Below are 14816 nucleotides of genomic sequence, written 5' to 3' on the forward strand. Positions count from 1 at the left end.
ACAAAGGTCAAATCATCTCAAACTGGCTTCTTGAACATGGCAATGAGTTCAAGTGTACTCAGATGCCCTCCACAGTCACCAGATCTCAAATAGAGCACCTTTGTGATGTGGTGGAACAGGAGATTCACATCACCTACGTGCAGCTGACAAATCTGCAGGATCTGTGTGATGCTGTCATCACGATGTGGACCAGACTCTCTGAGGAATTTTTCCAGCACCTTGTTGAATCAAAGGGAGCCCAACCCTAGCAACATATAAGTAGTGAAGTATTTAGTGGGTATATATGCAAGATATCTAAGAGCAACCAAAACATTAAAAGAAGAAGATGTCACCAAAAAAATAAAATAAAATAATAATACTGGGTTAAGCTATGCTTTGAAAAATTTGCTCTTAATAGGTTACATATTTTCTTCTGTTTATCATGTCACAGTGTCGGAAACTCTGGGAGGGGGCAGCAAAATATGGGTACAAATTAAGAGCAGAAACACAGGAATGTATCTGATTTTTTTAAGGATATCTGGGGTCTGGCATTGATTTAATCTGAGGTCTAAGTGACTTGGAACCAAACAGCCTTAAAGGCAAGAAGGTGAGGTCATCTTTTGATCCAAAATCTGGAAATATTATGTCGCAGAATGAAAACCACCGCTTTCCCTCAAGCAGCAACAAATCCGGAGGTCACACGGGGGGAAGCAAATAAATAAATATATAATAAACTTCTTCTTTGACCCTTGACTCTTCTTATTTCGCTGTATGTTAACTTTTTACCTCTGAAAAAAACATAAATACAATTATTATACAAATATGTGACTGTTAAAGATTAAACGCTGTCGTAAATAAACAGGACGGATTTGATTACGGCGATATCCCAGCGTGCCTTGCGCGTCGGAGAGGAAGGACAATTTTTTCTAGAGAGGACACGTTGAAGAAGCGTCCCAAGGTTAGCTTCGTAACTTCGTAGTATGCTGTTCTAATCCTAACCTTTTGAACCTTTAAAGGTGTCTTTCCAGCCTTTTTTTGTCGTTTAAAACGGTTTAAGTGCTGCGTGTTAATTACGGCCGTATACACACAGATTAACTCGTTAGCTTTGAGCTAACGGCTAGCGATAACCTATTGCCTGAGTTATTTTGTGTGATTACGTTGACTGGGCTCATTTGTATACCGACCTGTGTGCTTATGACAATAGATTTATATACTCAAAACATGTAATTTGTGTGTATCTGAATTAGTAACAATAAGACTGTAAACGTCTAGTAGCTCGGTTAACTAACGTTGTTCCCTCTGTGATAGCTAACACTAGTTAAATGTCTCGTTTGTCTTACACCTTTTTATTCCTGTTTCCCCTGCAGGCTAACCTAGGCCGTGCCCTGTTTCAACATCGTTTAAAACTCCCACTGACTGAAGGATAGAAAAATGGCCGAAGCCGTGTCAGATAAGATCAAGAACTACAAGACGGCTCCGTTTGACGCCCGATTCCCAAACACCAACCAGACCAGAAACTGCTTCCAAAACTACCTGGGTGAGGACTGCTGTGCTGTGATCACACATTATCATACATTAACCCGACCAGAACTGTCTTAACACAACAGGACATGCACTTCACATGCGCGTATGGGGCTAATTTTAGTACTGTGCAAAAACACTTTTTATTTCTTCACTTTGTGCTATGGAAATGGGAAATGTGAGCAGTTCATTGGAACATGTAAACAAACACGGAAATACAGTATTTAAGGTTAAAAAAATGATACGGTTTCCCCCCCATGTGTCCCTTGTTGACAGTCGGTCCAGGTGCATCTGTCAAGTCTTTGTTTGATGTTTCCTTTCTCAAGGACATGATACTGGTCATTTGCTGTAGAAAATAGTAGAAAATTTAAAAGGTCTGGTTCTTAGATGTAACTTTAAAAATGGGAATCAGTGACTGGTGCTAGTAACAAAGTGCCAAAAATGCAATCTGAAATTGGTTCTTTGCTGAGTTGTTGTTATGTGTGGATGCAACACTGGTTCCTCCCTTGACCTTTTTAATGCTTTTATAGGTCAGTGTTCGTTGGCTAAACAAAGAAACCAAAAAAATATTCCTCTGGAAATGTTCATGTACAAGGACTGGACTAATAATGAGCGAAAAGCAGCCAATGTCAAAAGAAACTTTGAAAGGTCTTCAGAAAGGCTGCAGAACTGTTACTCAAGACAACTTTAAAAATGACAAAGTCTGACTCCTTGGAAGCAAAATATAAATAAATGGAGGGGGAGAGACTGATGACTGGAATTGGTACTCTTAATTCATGCATAATTTTCAAACTTCCCTATATGAGTCTCACAAAGTATACATTATAAAGCCCAATGTTACACTAGTATCACTATGCCTTCACTGTGTAACACAATCCATCCAAGTATAATGATATGCTATATGTTATACTTGGATCGCTATGTTTTTTTTAACTGATATGTAAAAACAAATTTCTTAGCGATTAAGTACTTAAATTAATCCTGAAAGGATTTTTTTTTTTTTTTAATGAAGAGCGAGTATGTTGAGTAAAAGATACTTGACTTAGTGACAAGACCGCCAAACATTCTTTAAAAGTTCACTCGCTCTCAGATGTGGACTTTAAACCTTTTTGTAAATAAACCATAACAAAACTTTACTTAATATTAACATTCTAACCTGATTGTTTTCTGGCTGTTATCTTTCTGTGTTCTCTTTTTTTCAGATAAATGTGTTAGATAAAAAAAAAAATAGATAAAAATCAGTGCAATAACAGCAGCTGCTGCACTGGACAGACAATAGGTATTGTTATTCAGGAAGTTGAAACATATCAAACAAATCCTGAAGAGAAGGACAAAAAAGACATATTCCCCTCCTCCAAGCATTCAGTGTTCATATTAGGTACTTCAGCAATGTAAACACCAGTTCAGCTTAAAATGATGTTTTATGTAAACAGAAAAGCTTTAACCTGTTTTCACAATGAGCTCTTAGTTTTGCTTCATGCCGGTACTATTTGTCTTCAAGAAGACTTTTATCATTTAAGTAAACCCTGTACCGTTTTTGTTCTTGCAGACTTCCACAGGTGCAACAAAGCTCTGTCAGCCAAAGGCCAGGAAGTTTCTCCATGTGAGTGGTACCAGAAGGTTTACAAGAGCCTCTGCCCTATGAGCTGGGTAAGTTTAAGAAGAAACTGCAGATGTCTCTGACTGCCACAGTTTGTTTCCCTGTACTTCCAGTGTTTTGTTTTTTTGTTTTTTTCTTCTGAATGACTGTTCTGGAGTAAACAGGAGTTTGGGGCTCTTTAACCACATTAGGCTTTTGCGTTTCATCACATTTACCGTTGTGACACAAAGTTCTCACTGCTGCATGTGTTGCAGTCAAAGCTGGAAACCTTGTTTGCAGTTGATGTTTTGAAACAGTTTCCACATCACATGTAACTTGTGTGAGACTGTTGTGTCTCATCACCATTTCCAAGGCTAATAATGCTGCTGGTAGGCGTAAGTTACACTTAAGCCTCATGTTTTCTTTAATGTCTCCTGCAGGTTTCTAAATGGGATGAGCAGATAGAAAACGGAAGTTTCCCTGGAAAGATCTGAACTAACCCGTCATGACAGGTGGCTGCAAGACTATTACTTGCAACCTCTTTCATCTGCCTACAAATGTCTTTACAACTGTTACCCTTTCATTATTAGCACTGGTCTTACAAACTAAAAACACGCACAACAAGCACAGTTTTAAAGCTTAAACATGTGTTTCCTGCCTCTGTTATAAACTGGTCTTTAGTGTGGTTGATTTAATAAATACCAGTGCAGCTTTATTTCAGGAAGTTGTTCAGTATTCTGCTGTCTTGGATTGACTTGTGAGTCACCAGAGAGCAAATAAATCAATTTCACAAATCAATTGTGAGTTCTTTCTTTTTTTTTGCCATCTGTAATTTAAAACGATCGTGTTATTATCAAAAAAGTTCATTCTTTTATTATTTCTCAGCATTTAAAATCAGTAAGCTGAATAAATTGAGTGCGCTCCTACAACTACATTTAGAGTGTAATTATGTCTAAAATGTGAACACAGAAGTCAATAACTAATGAACAAAAATGCTCTAAAGCTTTATCTGACAAAAACTTCTGTTCACATTGGCCTTGTTACATATCTGCCTGCTTTCGTCTTAAAGTTCACTTGAATATCAGTAGCAGGTTTTCAGTTCTGTTATTTAGTATCAGCAAGGCCTTCATGAGTAACTAAGTTTATTTAATCCTCTCAGATATATTCGTTACCCTCAGCAAAATGCTGATGCGGTCTTGTCACCCAGGGCGAACACCTAAATTTGAATGTGATAACTTAAGAAAGCTGGGATGTAGGATTTTCACATTGATACCATAGGTGCATCTACTACAGATCTCTGAGGAGTTTAAATCTCGGTAACCTCGACCTGGTAGACTGAATGGTAGCACCCACTGTTATTTATCAACTTTTCTTTTTGTTTCCACGGAGTGGCTGGAGCACTGAGGTCAGAGGCTGATTTTGTTGAAACCACCCTTTTTACCACAAGGGTGCACTATTGTCACTCACTCGCTGTATAAAATAGTTAAAATAATTGGACCCTACATTATTTTTTTTTAGTCAATTTGGAACAGTTTTTATACCAAACCACAGTAAAAACACCTGAAGTGTCATTCTCTGGCTTGGAATTTGATTACTTTCCCTAATGTGATCCAAATTATATGAAAATATACTGCTGTATAGGTGCTAAATGTAATCAGAATGCTTCAGATCCATTGGCATGAGTCAGATCAAGGAGGATGGTGGCTTTAGGGAATCCCAATTTGTACTACCTCTGTATATAGATAGATAGAGATATACAATAGATAATATAGGACAAAGGTTCAAGGGGTAACTTGGCACCGTCTTCAGTTGTGTTCCCACTAAATTTGTCCAGGTTCCCTTGAAGACATCAACCTATCATTTTCTTAAGGATTGTTCCAGACAGTGTAAGAATAAAGCAGCACAGGTGTGGTCATATACACTGCAAATAATGCATGGAACAGAGGTCAGAGGGTTACTTGACAAGGATCACAAGATCTGTGACAGGACTGTGATTCAGTGGATTGCTCTGTTGCCTCATAACAAGAAGGTTCCTGCTTCAAATCTGAGTCGCAATTTCAGTGAGTGTCGGAAACTCATTGAAATCCCACATGAAAGGTTTCATACCACTGCTTTGAACACACACTTTGAAGTTTGCACGAGTTTTTAAAATTTTATTTATTTTTAAATCCACGTCTGTTTGTGTTTGGCAAAACTGAACATCATATCCTGTAATAATAGATATTTTACTCCAAAATAAGTGTTTTTAGATATCAAATAAACTCTTCTCTGAGTGGTATTCCACCTATTCAGGAAACATTCATTGTTCATTGACTCATGTTTTATTCCCTGTTGAAGACCTGTGTGCCAAAATGTGTTTCTTTTAACCTTGCTGTGCAAATAAAGGCATTTTAGTCTTATTTCAAAAAGGGAGAGCCTGGAACTTAAAAAATGTATCCCTTCCAAAGTGCGCCTCACATAGAAGTGAGTTGAATGGAGGATGTGGTCCTTCTCTTATAGTTGGCCCAGATCAAAACTGACCAGAGGATACAATAAAGGCATGTAAGAGTCATTGGCTAGTGATGTAGAAAGAGACTGTATGGGGTGTATTGGTGCATAGCTGGTGCTACACCCAAATTTATGTCATAAACTGAACTGTGTAGCATGCGGAAGTTACACCAGGAATGGATTTCATCAGAGGTGGGTGTGCACCAACTGAACTCCCCCTGAGAGGGAAGTGCGAGACGTTTTAATGAACGGGTGACTGAAACCCCAATAAATTAATCAAGAAGGTTACAATGAGAACTTTATCAATCCTGACGTAAGCTTGTAGAAAATATACGCTTAATCATCTAAAGTTAAACATGATATCTGCTCAAAATTAGTTTTCATTTATTGCTTGTTTGATTCAAAGACTGTTCACTACATGCAAAGTTTCCAAAGCTGGAGACCCAGGCGGTATGCATCAAACTATGCATCACATTTTCTTTCAGTTTATTGTGGATCTGATAAATGCCTACTCGAACTCTGTCTAAGATTGACTTGACTTGAGTTGACTGAAAAAAGTGTATGAAACATAAACCTTGTTATTATAATTATTTATAAGTTTGTAACAGCCTCTGCTCAATAAATATCAGCTAAATGAATAAGTAGGAGTGTTTACAATCGTTAGTAAAAAAAAAATGCTCTTTTGGATCAATAGCAAATCTGAAACATGAGGTGGCAGTGTTGCACTAGTTAGTGTACTATCCCTCCACAGTCTGTCAGATCTTTGCAGTAAAAGAAATTACTTCATAACCCACATGACCCACAATCTTAACATTAATAACCTATGTTCACCCACAGCTAAAAAGCTTAAAAGCATTGATGCCCAAAGGGAGATATATGAAATGTTATCTTTAGTATGGAGCCATGCTACTGGAATAAATGCAGAATGTGGTTTGACAATTTTCTGTAATAAGCAAGGCCTTTCCTGTGTTGCAGCATACATGGTTCCTTAACTAGTTAAGGATTCAAATGGTTTACTTATCAGGATATAAATATAATCATCTGTCCGGTCTTAAAATCAGGAAAATACTACCTCAGAAAAACACATGAAATACCAGCAATTGGTTTCTGTATGAGTTTATCAGAGTCTTAGATCACTGTGTGGAAATGTTGCCCCACTCTTCTTTATAGTGTTGCTTCAGTTTACTGAAGTCTGGAGGCATTAGTTCTCTTAAGATATTGCTACAGTATTTCAGTCAGGTTGAGGTCTGGCCTTTGTCATTGATTCTCTTCTTTTCAGCCATTATCTTGTAGATTTGTTGCTGTGGATGAGTTCACTGGGTTCATTGTCCTTTTGCACGACCTCAGTTTTGGTGAAGCTTTAGTTGTCGGACAGATGGCCTCACATTTGACTCTTTAATACTTTGGTATATTTAGGAATTCATGGACAACTCAGTGACCACAAGCTGCCCCTCTAAATCAATACCATGTCACCACCATGATTGATAATAATTAATAATCATGCATAATCGTTCTTTTTAATGTAGCTAATTTGAAGTATTTTGTTCCCAAGCATTTGCACCATTAAACCTCCTAAGTAGGATAATAACTTTCACATGAGTAAAGAGTCTAAATCTTGCCAGCTACTATATACAAAATGATGTTCTTCCATAACACACCACTTTTCGTGCAATACGCTTGTTTAGGACACAATGCTTTACCTTAAAAAAAAATACCCCTAGCAATGTTTTCTGACATTTATTTCCCCCGTTGAATGTTTTTCCTGGCAGTATGGATTAGAGGATGTGTTAGATAAGTATTCAAGAATTTTATCAAATCTAAGGTACACACACACAAGGTCCACCTGTTCAAAAAGGCACATCTAAAGGCCAGTCTTATGTTCTAAGGTGAACGTCTAAATAATTCAGAGAAGGCTGGGGGGAAAGTGTTGTGGTCAGATGAAACATATAATGAGCTTTTTGGCACTAAGTCAACTCAGTGTGTTTGGAGGAAAAGAAATGATATGACCCAAAGAACACCACCCAACAGTCAAACACGGAGGTGGAAACATTATTTTTTGGGGCTGTTTCTCTGCCAAGGGTACAGGAGGACTTCACCATATTGAGGGGCCAATGGACATGTGGAGGAAAAGCTACTTCTCTCAGCCAGAATACTGAAGATAGGTCATGGATGGGTCATCCAGCATGACAATGGTCAAAAAGATACTGTCAAGACAACCAAGGAGTGACTACAGAAGAAGAAGCACATTGAGGTCATGGGAATGGCGTTTCCGTATCCCTATCCTGAGGAACACTGTGGGGGGAGCTGAAGCTTCAAGTTCCTAAGCAGCAGCCAAGAGACCTACATGATCAAACGAGTTTCTATAGACAAGTGGGCCAAAGTCCCTCCTGAAATGTGGGTAAACCTGGTGACCAACTACAAGAAATGTCTCAGCAACAACGGTTTCTCCCACAATTACTGAATCATGCTTTGCTTTGTGGATCAAATACTTATTATTTATTTATGGTTAATATTCTGGTTGATATTTCTTTGGAAGTGAGGAAAATTGTAAATTCAGCAGGGGAAATAATAATGTATTTAAGAAATTCTTAGACAAAATGCAGAAGCTGCATGGAGAAAACTACGCCCATCTTTCAGTAACTTGTAGAAACACCTTAGAAGCAAATGGTTTCTGTATGACTTTAGACTGTTGGGTCACTGTGGGGGAAATGTTGCCCTACTCTTCTTTACAGTGTTGCTTCAGTTCATTGACATTTGCAGGCATTTGTTCATGCATAGCGTTCTTAACGTCCTGCTACAGTATTTCAGACCGTTTGAGTTCTGGACTTTGACTGGGCCACTGCAACATCTGGATTCTTTACTTTTTCAGCCCCTCTTGCTTAGATTTTCTGCTATGCTTGGGATCATTGTCCTGTTGCATGACACAGTTTAAGTAAAGCTTTGGTTGTCAGACAGATGGCCTCACATTTGACTCTAGAATATTTTGATATACAGGGGAATTCATGGTTTACTCAGTGACCCTCCAAATCAGTAACCTGCCTCCATCATGACTGGCAGGTGGAATGAGGTGTTTGTGTGGTTATGCCGTGTTTGGCGCTGTGCATGGTGGTCAAACATCTCCACTTTGTTCTTGTCTGTCCAAAGCATATCTACAGGAAAGGGCAGAGCAGGCTGTACCTGCCGCAGAGACTCAGGTTGTTTGGAGTGGAGGGCCCACTCCTGAAGATCTTCTATGACTCTGTGGTGGCCTCAGCCATCTTTTACGGTGTGGTCTGCTGGGGTGGCAGCATCTCTGCCGGGGACAGGAAGAGACTGAACAGGCTGATTAAAAGGGCCAGCTCTGTTCTAGGATGCCCTCTGGACCCAGTGGAGGTGGTGAGTGGCAGGAGAATGGCGGCTAAGCTATCATCCCTGTTGGACAACATCTCCCACCCCATGCAGGAGACTGTGACAGCACTGAGCAGCTCCTTCAGTGGCAGGCTGCGGCACCCACGGTGTGGGACGGAGAGATTTCACAGGTCTTTCCTCCCCACTGCTGTCAGACTCCACAACAAAGACTTTAACTGATCAAACACACACATCCACACATGTGCAGTAACAGTAAGTGCAATACTCTTTTCTGACATCATTGTATTTTTACTCAGTTGGATACAGCATTTGTATTCTATTTTTGTCCTATTGTATATTTTATTCTATTGTATATAGTATTTTATTTTTATTTTATTCTGTACAGTTGTGTACTGTATTTATTCTTATTGTATTCTAATTTTTGCTTCATAACTTTTGTACTGTCCACTTCCTGCTGTGACAAAACAAATTTCCCATGTGTGGGACTAATAAAGGTTATCTTATCTCATCTTATATTGTTCCAGAGATCTTGTAATACATTCAGATGAAACTTTGCAAACCTAAGTTGTGCTAACATGTTCTTTTTAGAGACAAGAGGCTTACTCCAGGATGTAGTTTTTCAGTTTTTCTGACTGTACTGTCATAAACTTTAACATTTAAAATGCTAAGTTTTAATTCAAATACAGTGGGGCAAAAAAGTATTTAGTCAGCCACCGATTGTGCAAGTTCCCCCACTTAAAATGATGACAGAGGTCAGTAATTTGCACCAGAGGTACACTTCAACTGTGAGAGACAGAATGTGAAAAAAAAATCCATGAATCCACATGGTAGGATTTGTAAAGAATTTATTCGTAAATTAGGGTGGAAAATAAGTATTTGGTCACCTCAAACAAGGAAAATCTCTGGCTCTCACAGACCTGTAACGTCTTCTGTAAGAAGCTTTTCTGTCCCCCACTCGTTACCTGTATGAATGGCACCTGTTTGAACTCATCATCTGTATAAAAGACACCTGACACAGCCTCAAACAGTCAGACTCCAAACTCCGCCATGGCCAAGACCAAAGAGCTTTCGAAGGACACCAGGAAAAGTATTGTAGACCTGCACCAGACTGGGAAGAGTGAATCTACAATAGGCAAGCAGCTTGGTGTGAAAAAATCAACTGTGGGAGCAATCATCAGAAAATGGAAGACATACAAGACCACTGATAATCTCCCTCGATCTGGGGCTCCACGCAAGATCTCATCCCGTGGGGTCAAAATGATCATGAGAACGGTGAGCAAAGATCCCAGAACCACACGGGGGGACCTGGTGAATGACCTGCAGAGAGCTGGGACCAAAGTAACAAAGGTCACCATCAGTAACACACTACAACGGCAGGGAATCAAATCCCGCAGTGCCAGACGTGTTCCGCTGCTGAAGCCAGTGCATGTCCAGGCCCGTCTGAAGTTTGCCAGAGAGCACATGGATGATACAGCAGAGGATTGGGAGAATGTCATGTGGTCAGATGAAACCAAAGTAGAACTTTTTGGTATAAACTCAACTCGTCATGTTTGGAGGAAGAAGAATACTGAGTTGCATCCCAAGAACACCATACCTACTGTGAAGCATGGGGGTGGAAACATCATGCTATGGGACTGTTTTTCTGCCAAGGGGACAGGACGACTGATCCGTGTTAAGGACAGAATGAATGGGGCCATGTATCGTGAGATTTTGAGCCAAAACCTCCTTCCATCAGTGAGAACTTTGAAGATGAAACGATGCTGGGTCTTCCAACATGACAATGATCCAAAACACACCGCCCGGGCAACAAAGGAGTGGCTCCGTAAGAAGAATTTGAAAGTCCTGGAGTGGCCTAGCCAGTCTCCAGACCTCAACCCCATAGAAAATCTGTGGCGGGAGTTGAAAGTCCGTGTTGCTCGGCGACAGCCCCAAAACATCACTGCTCTCGAGAAGATCTGCATGGAGGAATGGGCCAAAATACCAGCTACTGTGTGTGCAAACCTGGTAAAGACCTATAGTAAACGTTTGACTGCCCCACTGTAAATGTAATTTATATAGCACCAAATCACAGCAACTGTTGCCTCAAAGTGCTTTAGATCAGTTAGCCAAATGCATATGATTATCAGCACCTGGTTGCTACTTGTTTTCAGCATTGTTTTCATGGATTCAGCAAGGTGCTGGAAACATTCATCAGATTTTGAATGTGTAGGTTTGCTCACTTATAAAAAAAAAAAAAAGTTCAAATCCTTATTTTACTCAGTCCTGGGTTTTAAAAATCTAGACTGTAATTAATTTGGAAGTGAGCAAACTTACAAATTCAGGATCAAGTAAACATTTTGCCACCTGCTTACGACACTATACACAGTAACTGATACCACATTTTGCAAGAAGTGTTGTAAGCTACCTTTATTGTTTTCAACATGCTGCTACAGAAAATGGAAGAAATGAAATTGCTTCATAACTTCTACTTTTCAAATGAACTGCATTACAAACCAAGACTGTCAGAACAAAACTGAAACTAATTTTCTGATGGAAGACAAATTCAAAAACATAAGTTAATGTTTTTAAACCGTTGGCAATATCTACGAAGCACAAACACAATTTTGGTGGAATTAACTTCCTTCTATAGACAAACAGCGAGTTCTGATGGTGTAAATCATTAAGTGTTTAGCATCCCCGGTTGAAAAGATGGTCTCGCAAATTGATGGTTCAGAATCCTTTTATTAACTTAAACAGCCGTGTATGTGAACACACCATAAGAGCTACAACATACAGACTAAAAGACTATTAGTAAATCAAACAGTGTGTTACCTTTAACCTTTTGACTTATTCATTAATCACAAAGTAATTATCTTTAACTTTACATAACTGTTGCATCTTCAAAAAATAAAAAATACAATAAGTGAGACTTACAATGAAGTATCGTTGCACTGGTTTACTGAACCTTTCTTTCAGGGCATGTACCGAACATCAGTATCCATTTTCTACTGCCTCCTACAGGACACACTCTTCTTCCACTTCCTTACACATTAATGTAACACAGAACTAATACTGCCTCTCCTGGCATTACCATTGTAACGACACACTCATTCTGTTTCTTTCAGAAGAATAACAGGAACTTAGGATGTAGGTATCTATGAATAATAACTATTATGCATACTCATATATTTATATAACCTACTAATTTCTTGCGATACCACAATAACATATAACAGTGAAACAAATTTTGCATGTAAGTGAAATCGTTGCATCGCTGCCTAAACATGACGAGGTATGTTAGCACCCTCTAGTGGGTGAAAACTTAGCCTTTATCCTTAGTAGCGGTCAGCAGCTATATGCTCCGTAAAACAACAAAGTACATATCCACAGGACAAACTTTGTTACAAACCTTGTTCCCTCATCAACCAGGTGCTAAGAAACTGCTCAGTGTTGCACCTTAATAGCCGTTCTTTTTCCAATTCCCGTCCATTAACCATAGAGCACACCTTCTCTCTACTAGTGATGTGTCGGTCGTGAACGAAATGGCTCTTAGAGCCGCCTCCTTATTGCGAGCCGTGGTTTGTTTGTTTTTTGTTTTTTTTCCCTCTTTCTCTCACTCTCTCGCACTTTTTTCTATGAGGTGCCGTAAGGGACATTATTACTGAAACGCTCTCACACACACTACTGAAACGCTCTCACACACACTACTGAAATTTTAGCTCTCACACACACTACTGAAACGCTCTCACACACACTACTGAAATGCTCTCACACACACAACTGAAACCAGTGGCATTTCCGCTGAGCAGGAAGTTGTTTCCTGACAAGGAAACTGATGGAAAAAGTGGTATATTTCAAAACACTACAAGGATGTCTACTCAGCAACCTGCTAGTACAACAGTCCCCAACCTTTTTTGCGCCACGTAAACGATATAAAATAAAAAAAATGATAAATACCATGAAAACCATGAATAGAAATGTTTTCGAATTTTTGTGGAGGAATAAAACCCATTACATAGAAAGATCTCAGCCTGTGAAGGGATACAATAAAGGTGGTATCAAAACTCCAGAATTAGAATTTATGGTTGGCACCCTTAGAATTAAATGGTTAAAATCTTGTCTGTCACAGCCAGACTCTACTTAGCTCCACATCCCATGATTCTTGTTTAATAAAATAATATACAGGATTAGACTTTATTTTGAAATGTGATTTTGCGGCAAATAAAATCCCCATAAAGATATCAAACTTTCCAAAACAGACGTTGCATTTTTGGGAAAATGAGATTTACCCACAACTTCTCCCCATAATTCAACCTTATGGAATAATAGGGTAATAACACTTAATCAAAAATCAATTTTCAAGAGTGACTGATTTGAACAAAAATATTATATTCATAACAGATTTGTTGGATGATAACGGTGTCATTCTAAGTTACACAGACTTTTCAGAAAAATATTGTCTAAACTGTTCTCAAAGAGAATATAACAAATTTTGTGAACTGGTCCCACTGCCTCTGCTTCATTTGATTAAAATTTTTATGATATACAATAATTTCTCATCAGTGCTCCCAAATTTATTGCTAGGGCAATGTCAGCTGTTTGATAAAAATGCAATAAGAAATTTGTTACTAGTTTCTTCAAAGACAAAATATTTCATAGTTACAACAGAATGGTTACATGGCATGGTTCTAATTTAGTTATTTCATATACACTGGATAAAGCATACTAAAAATTTATGAAATAGCCTATTCTACCTAAAGTTAAAGAAACACACTTTAAACAAAACTAATACTGTGGCAGAATTTCTAAAAAAAGAGATTTGGCTTTGAGGTGGATCAGTGTTCTTTTTGTACTGATGAAAATGAAACCCTAGAACATCTTTTTTTTCCTATGCCCTATCACACAGTGTATTTGGTGCAACTTAAAAAATTGGATTTCCCTAAATATTAATGATGTGCCACTGTTTGAATTACATCATAATTTTTTTTATATGGATCATCTAGCATTGGATGTCTCAGACATTATTAACATCATCATACTTTTGAGTAAATATCATATCCATTGTGCTAAATGGAGGAACGCTAAGCCTTCTCTCCCTGGTTTTATTGATGATTTTAAGATATCTTTTTCTTTGCTAAAAAAGACAAAAAGCACATATGCCAAAAAAATAACCAGGATAATGCACGTCTCCCGCTATTCTAAATTTTGACTTATGCTGAGGCTAATATATTGTTAAGTAATGCAGCTGTCTCACTAAGGTCCAGAATCGATTTGTTCCACGATTCGATTAAATTCAATTCGATTATGGGGAATTTTGACAGTCAGAAATATTATAATTCAGATCAGTACATTTACATATTTTTGTATTTAAAAAAAGGAAGCTGACACACGCAAGACTTTATCAAAGGTGTGAGCATCACAGCAGATGCCTTTGTGTCAAAGTAGCTGAAGATAAAACACATAAAAACATGAAGGTGGTTTTCCTGGCCTGGGATTTTATAATATTCTGCAGTACATCAAAAACGAAAGAAAACCATTAATCAACATATGAACGTTACCTCTGACGTTACAGCGGTTTTATTAGAGACACGGCTAACGTTTTGCATTTCGCATAATTTTAAAAAGTTTAAATTTGTTCAGTATTCAACGGCAGAAATTAGGTTTTCTTTTCGGAAGTATGTAAAATGAAAGAAAAAAAAAACAGCGGCCGACTGCGCTGTAAACAACAGTAGACTTGTGCCTAACAAGCAAGCGAATAATGCAGAAAACTGATTTTTAGACGGGAAACTGTTCTTGAAGTACAGAGAGAGAGAAAGAGAGAGAGAGGGCTGTGCATGACGTGCGATTTTATCGTGGTGGAAGCAAAACAGTGAGGGAATTCATGACGATGTTTATGTGAAGCGCAGTTTGGATCTTCTTTTGC

At 38.5% G+C, this 14816-nt stretch overlaps 1 protein-coding gene across 2 annotated transcripts; it reads left to right on the forward strand.

Annotated features, from left to right (window-relative positions):
* The first annotated feature begins 783 nt into the window (after positions 1–783).
* On the forward strand, positions 784–3877 carry cox6b2 (cytochrome c oxidase subunit 6B2). 2 transcript variants are annotated; one of them, XM_080896726.1, is made up of 4 exons: positions 784–937; positions 1347–1516; positions 3050–3150; positions 3520–3877. In XM_080896726.1, exons 2-4 carry the CDS (start codon positions 1411–1413, stop codon positions 3571–3573), a joined length of 261 nt encoding a protein of 86 aa, XP_080752852.1. In that variant the 5' UTR covers positions 784–937; positions 1347–1410; the 3' UTR covers positions 3574–3877. The 2 variants fall into 2 exon arrangements, with proteins under 2 accessions (XP_080752852.1, XP_080752853.1); XM_080896727.1 differs by having other exon boundaries at positions 906–995.
* Positions 3878–14816: the final 10939 nt, after the last annotated feature.

The sequence above is a fragment of the Rhamphochromis sp. 'chilingali' genome, assembly GCF_963969265.1.
Source record: "Rhamphochromis sp. 'chilingali' genome assembly, chromosome: 11".
Classification (NCBI taxonomy): Eukaryota; Metazoa; Chordata; class Actinopteri; order Cichliformes; family Cichlidae; genus Rhamphochromis; species Rhamphochromis sp. 'chilingali'.

What these genes read in the sequence shown, in the direction of transcription:
- cox6b2 (XM_080896726.1), top strand. Translation starts at nt 1,411, where the DNA reads ATGGCCGAAGCCGTGTCAGATAAGATCAAGAACTACAAGACGGCTCCG. An exon ending in CTGCTTCCAAAACTACCTGG is followed by an intron (nt 1,517 to 3,049) that starts GTGAGGACTGCT and finishes TTGTTCTTGCAG; the next exon opens with ACTTCCACAGGTGCAACAAA. An exon ending in GCCTCTGCCCTATGAGCTGG is followed by an intron (nt 3,151 to 3,519) that starts GTAAGTTTAAGA and finishes TGTCTCCTGCAG; the next exon opens with GTTTCTAAATGGGATGAGCA.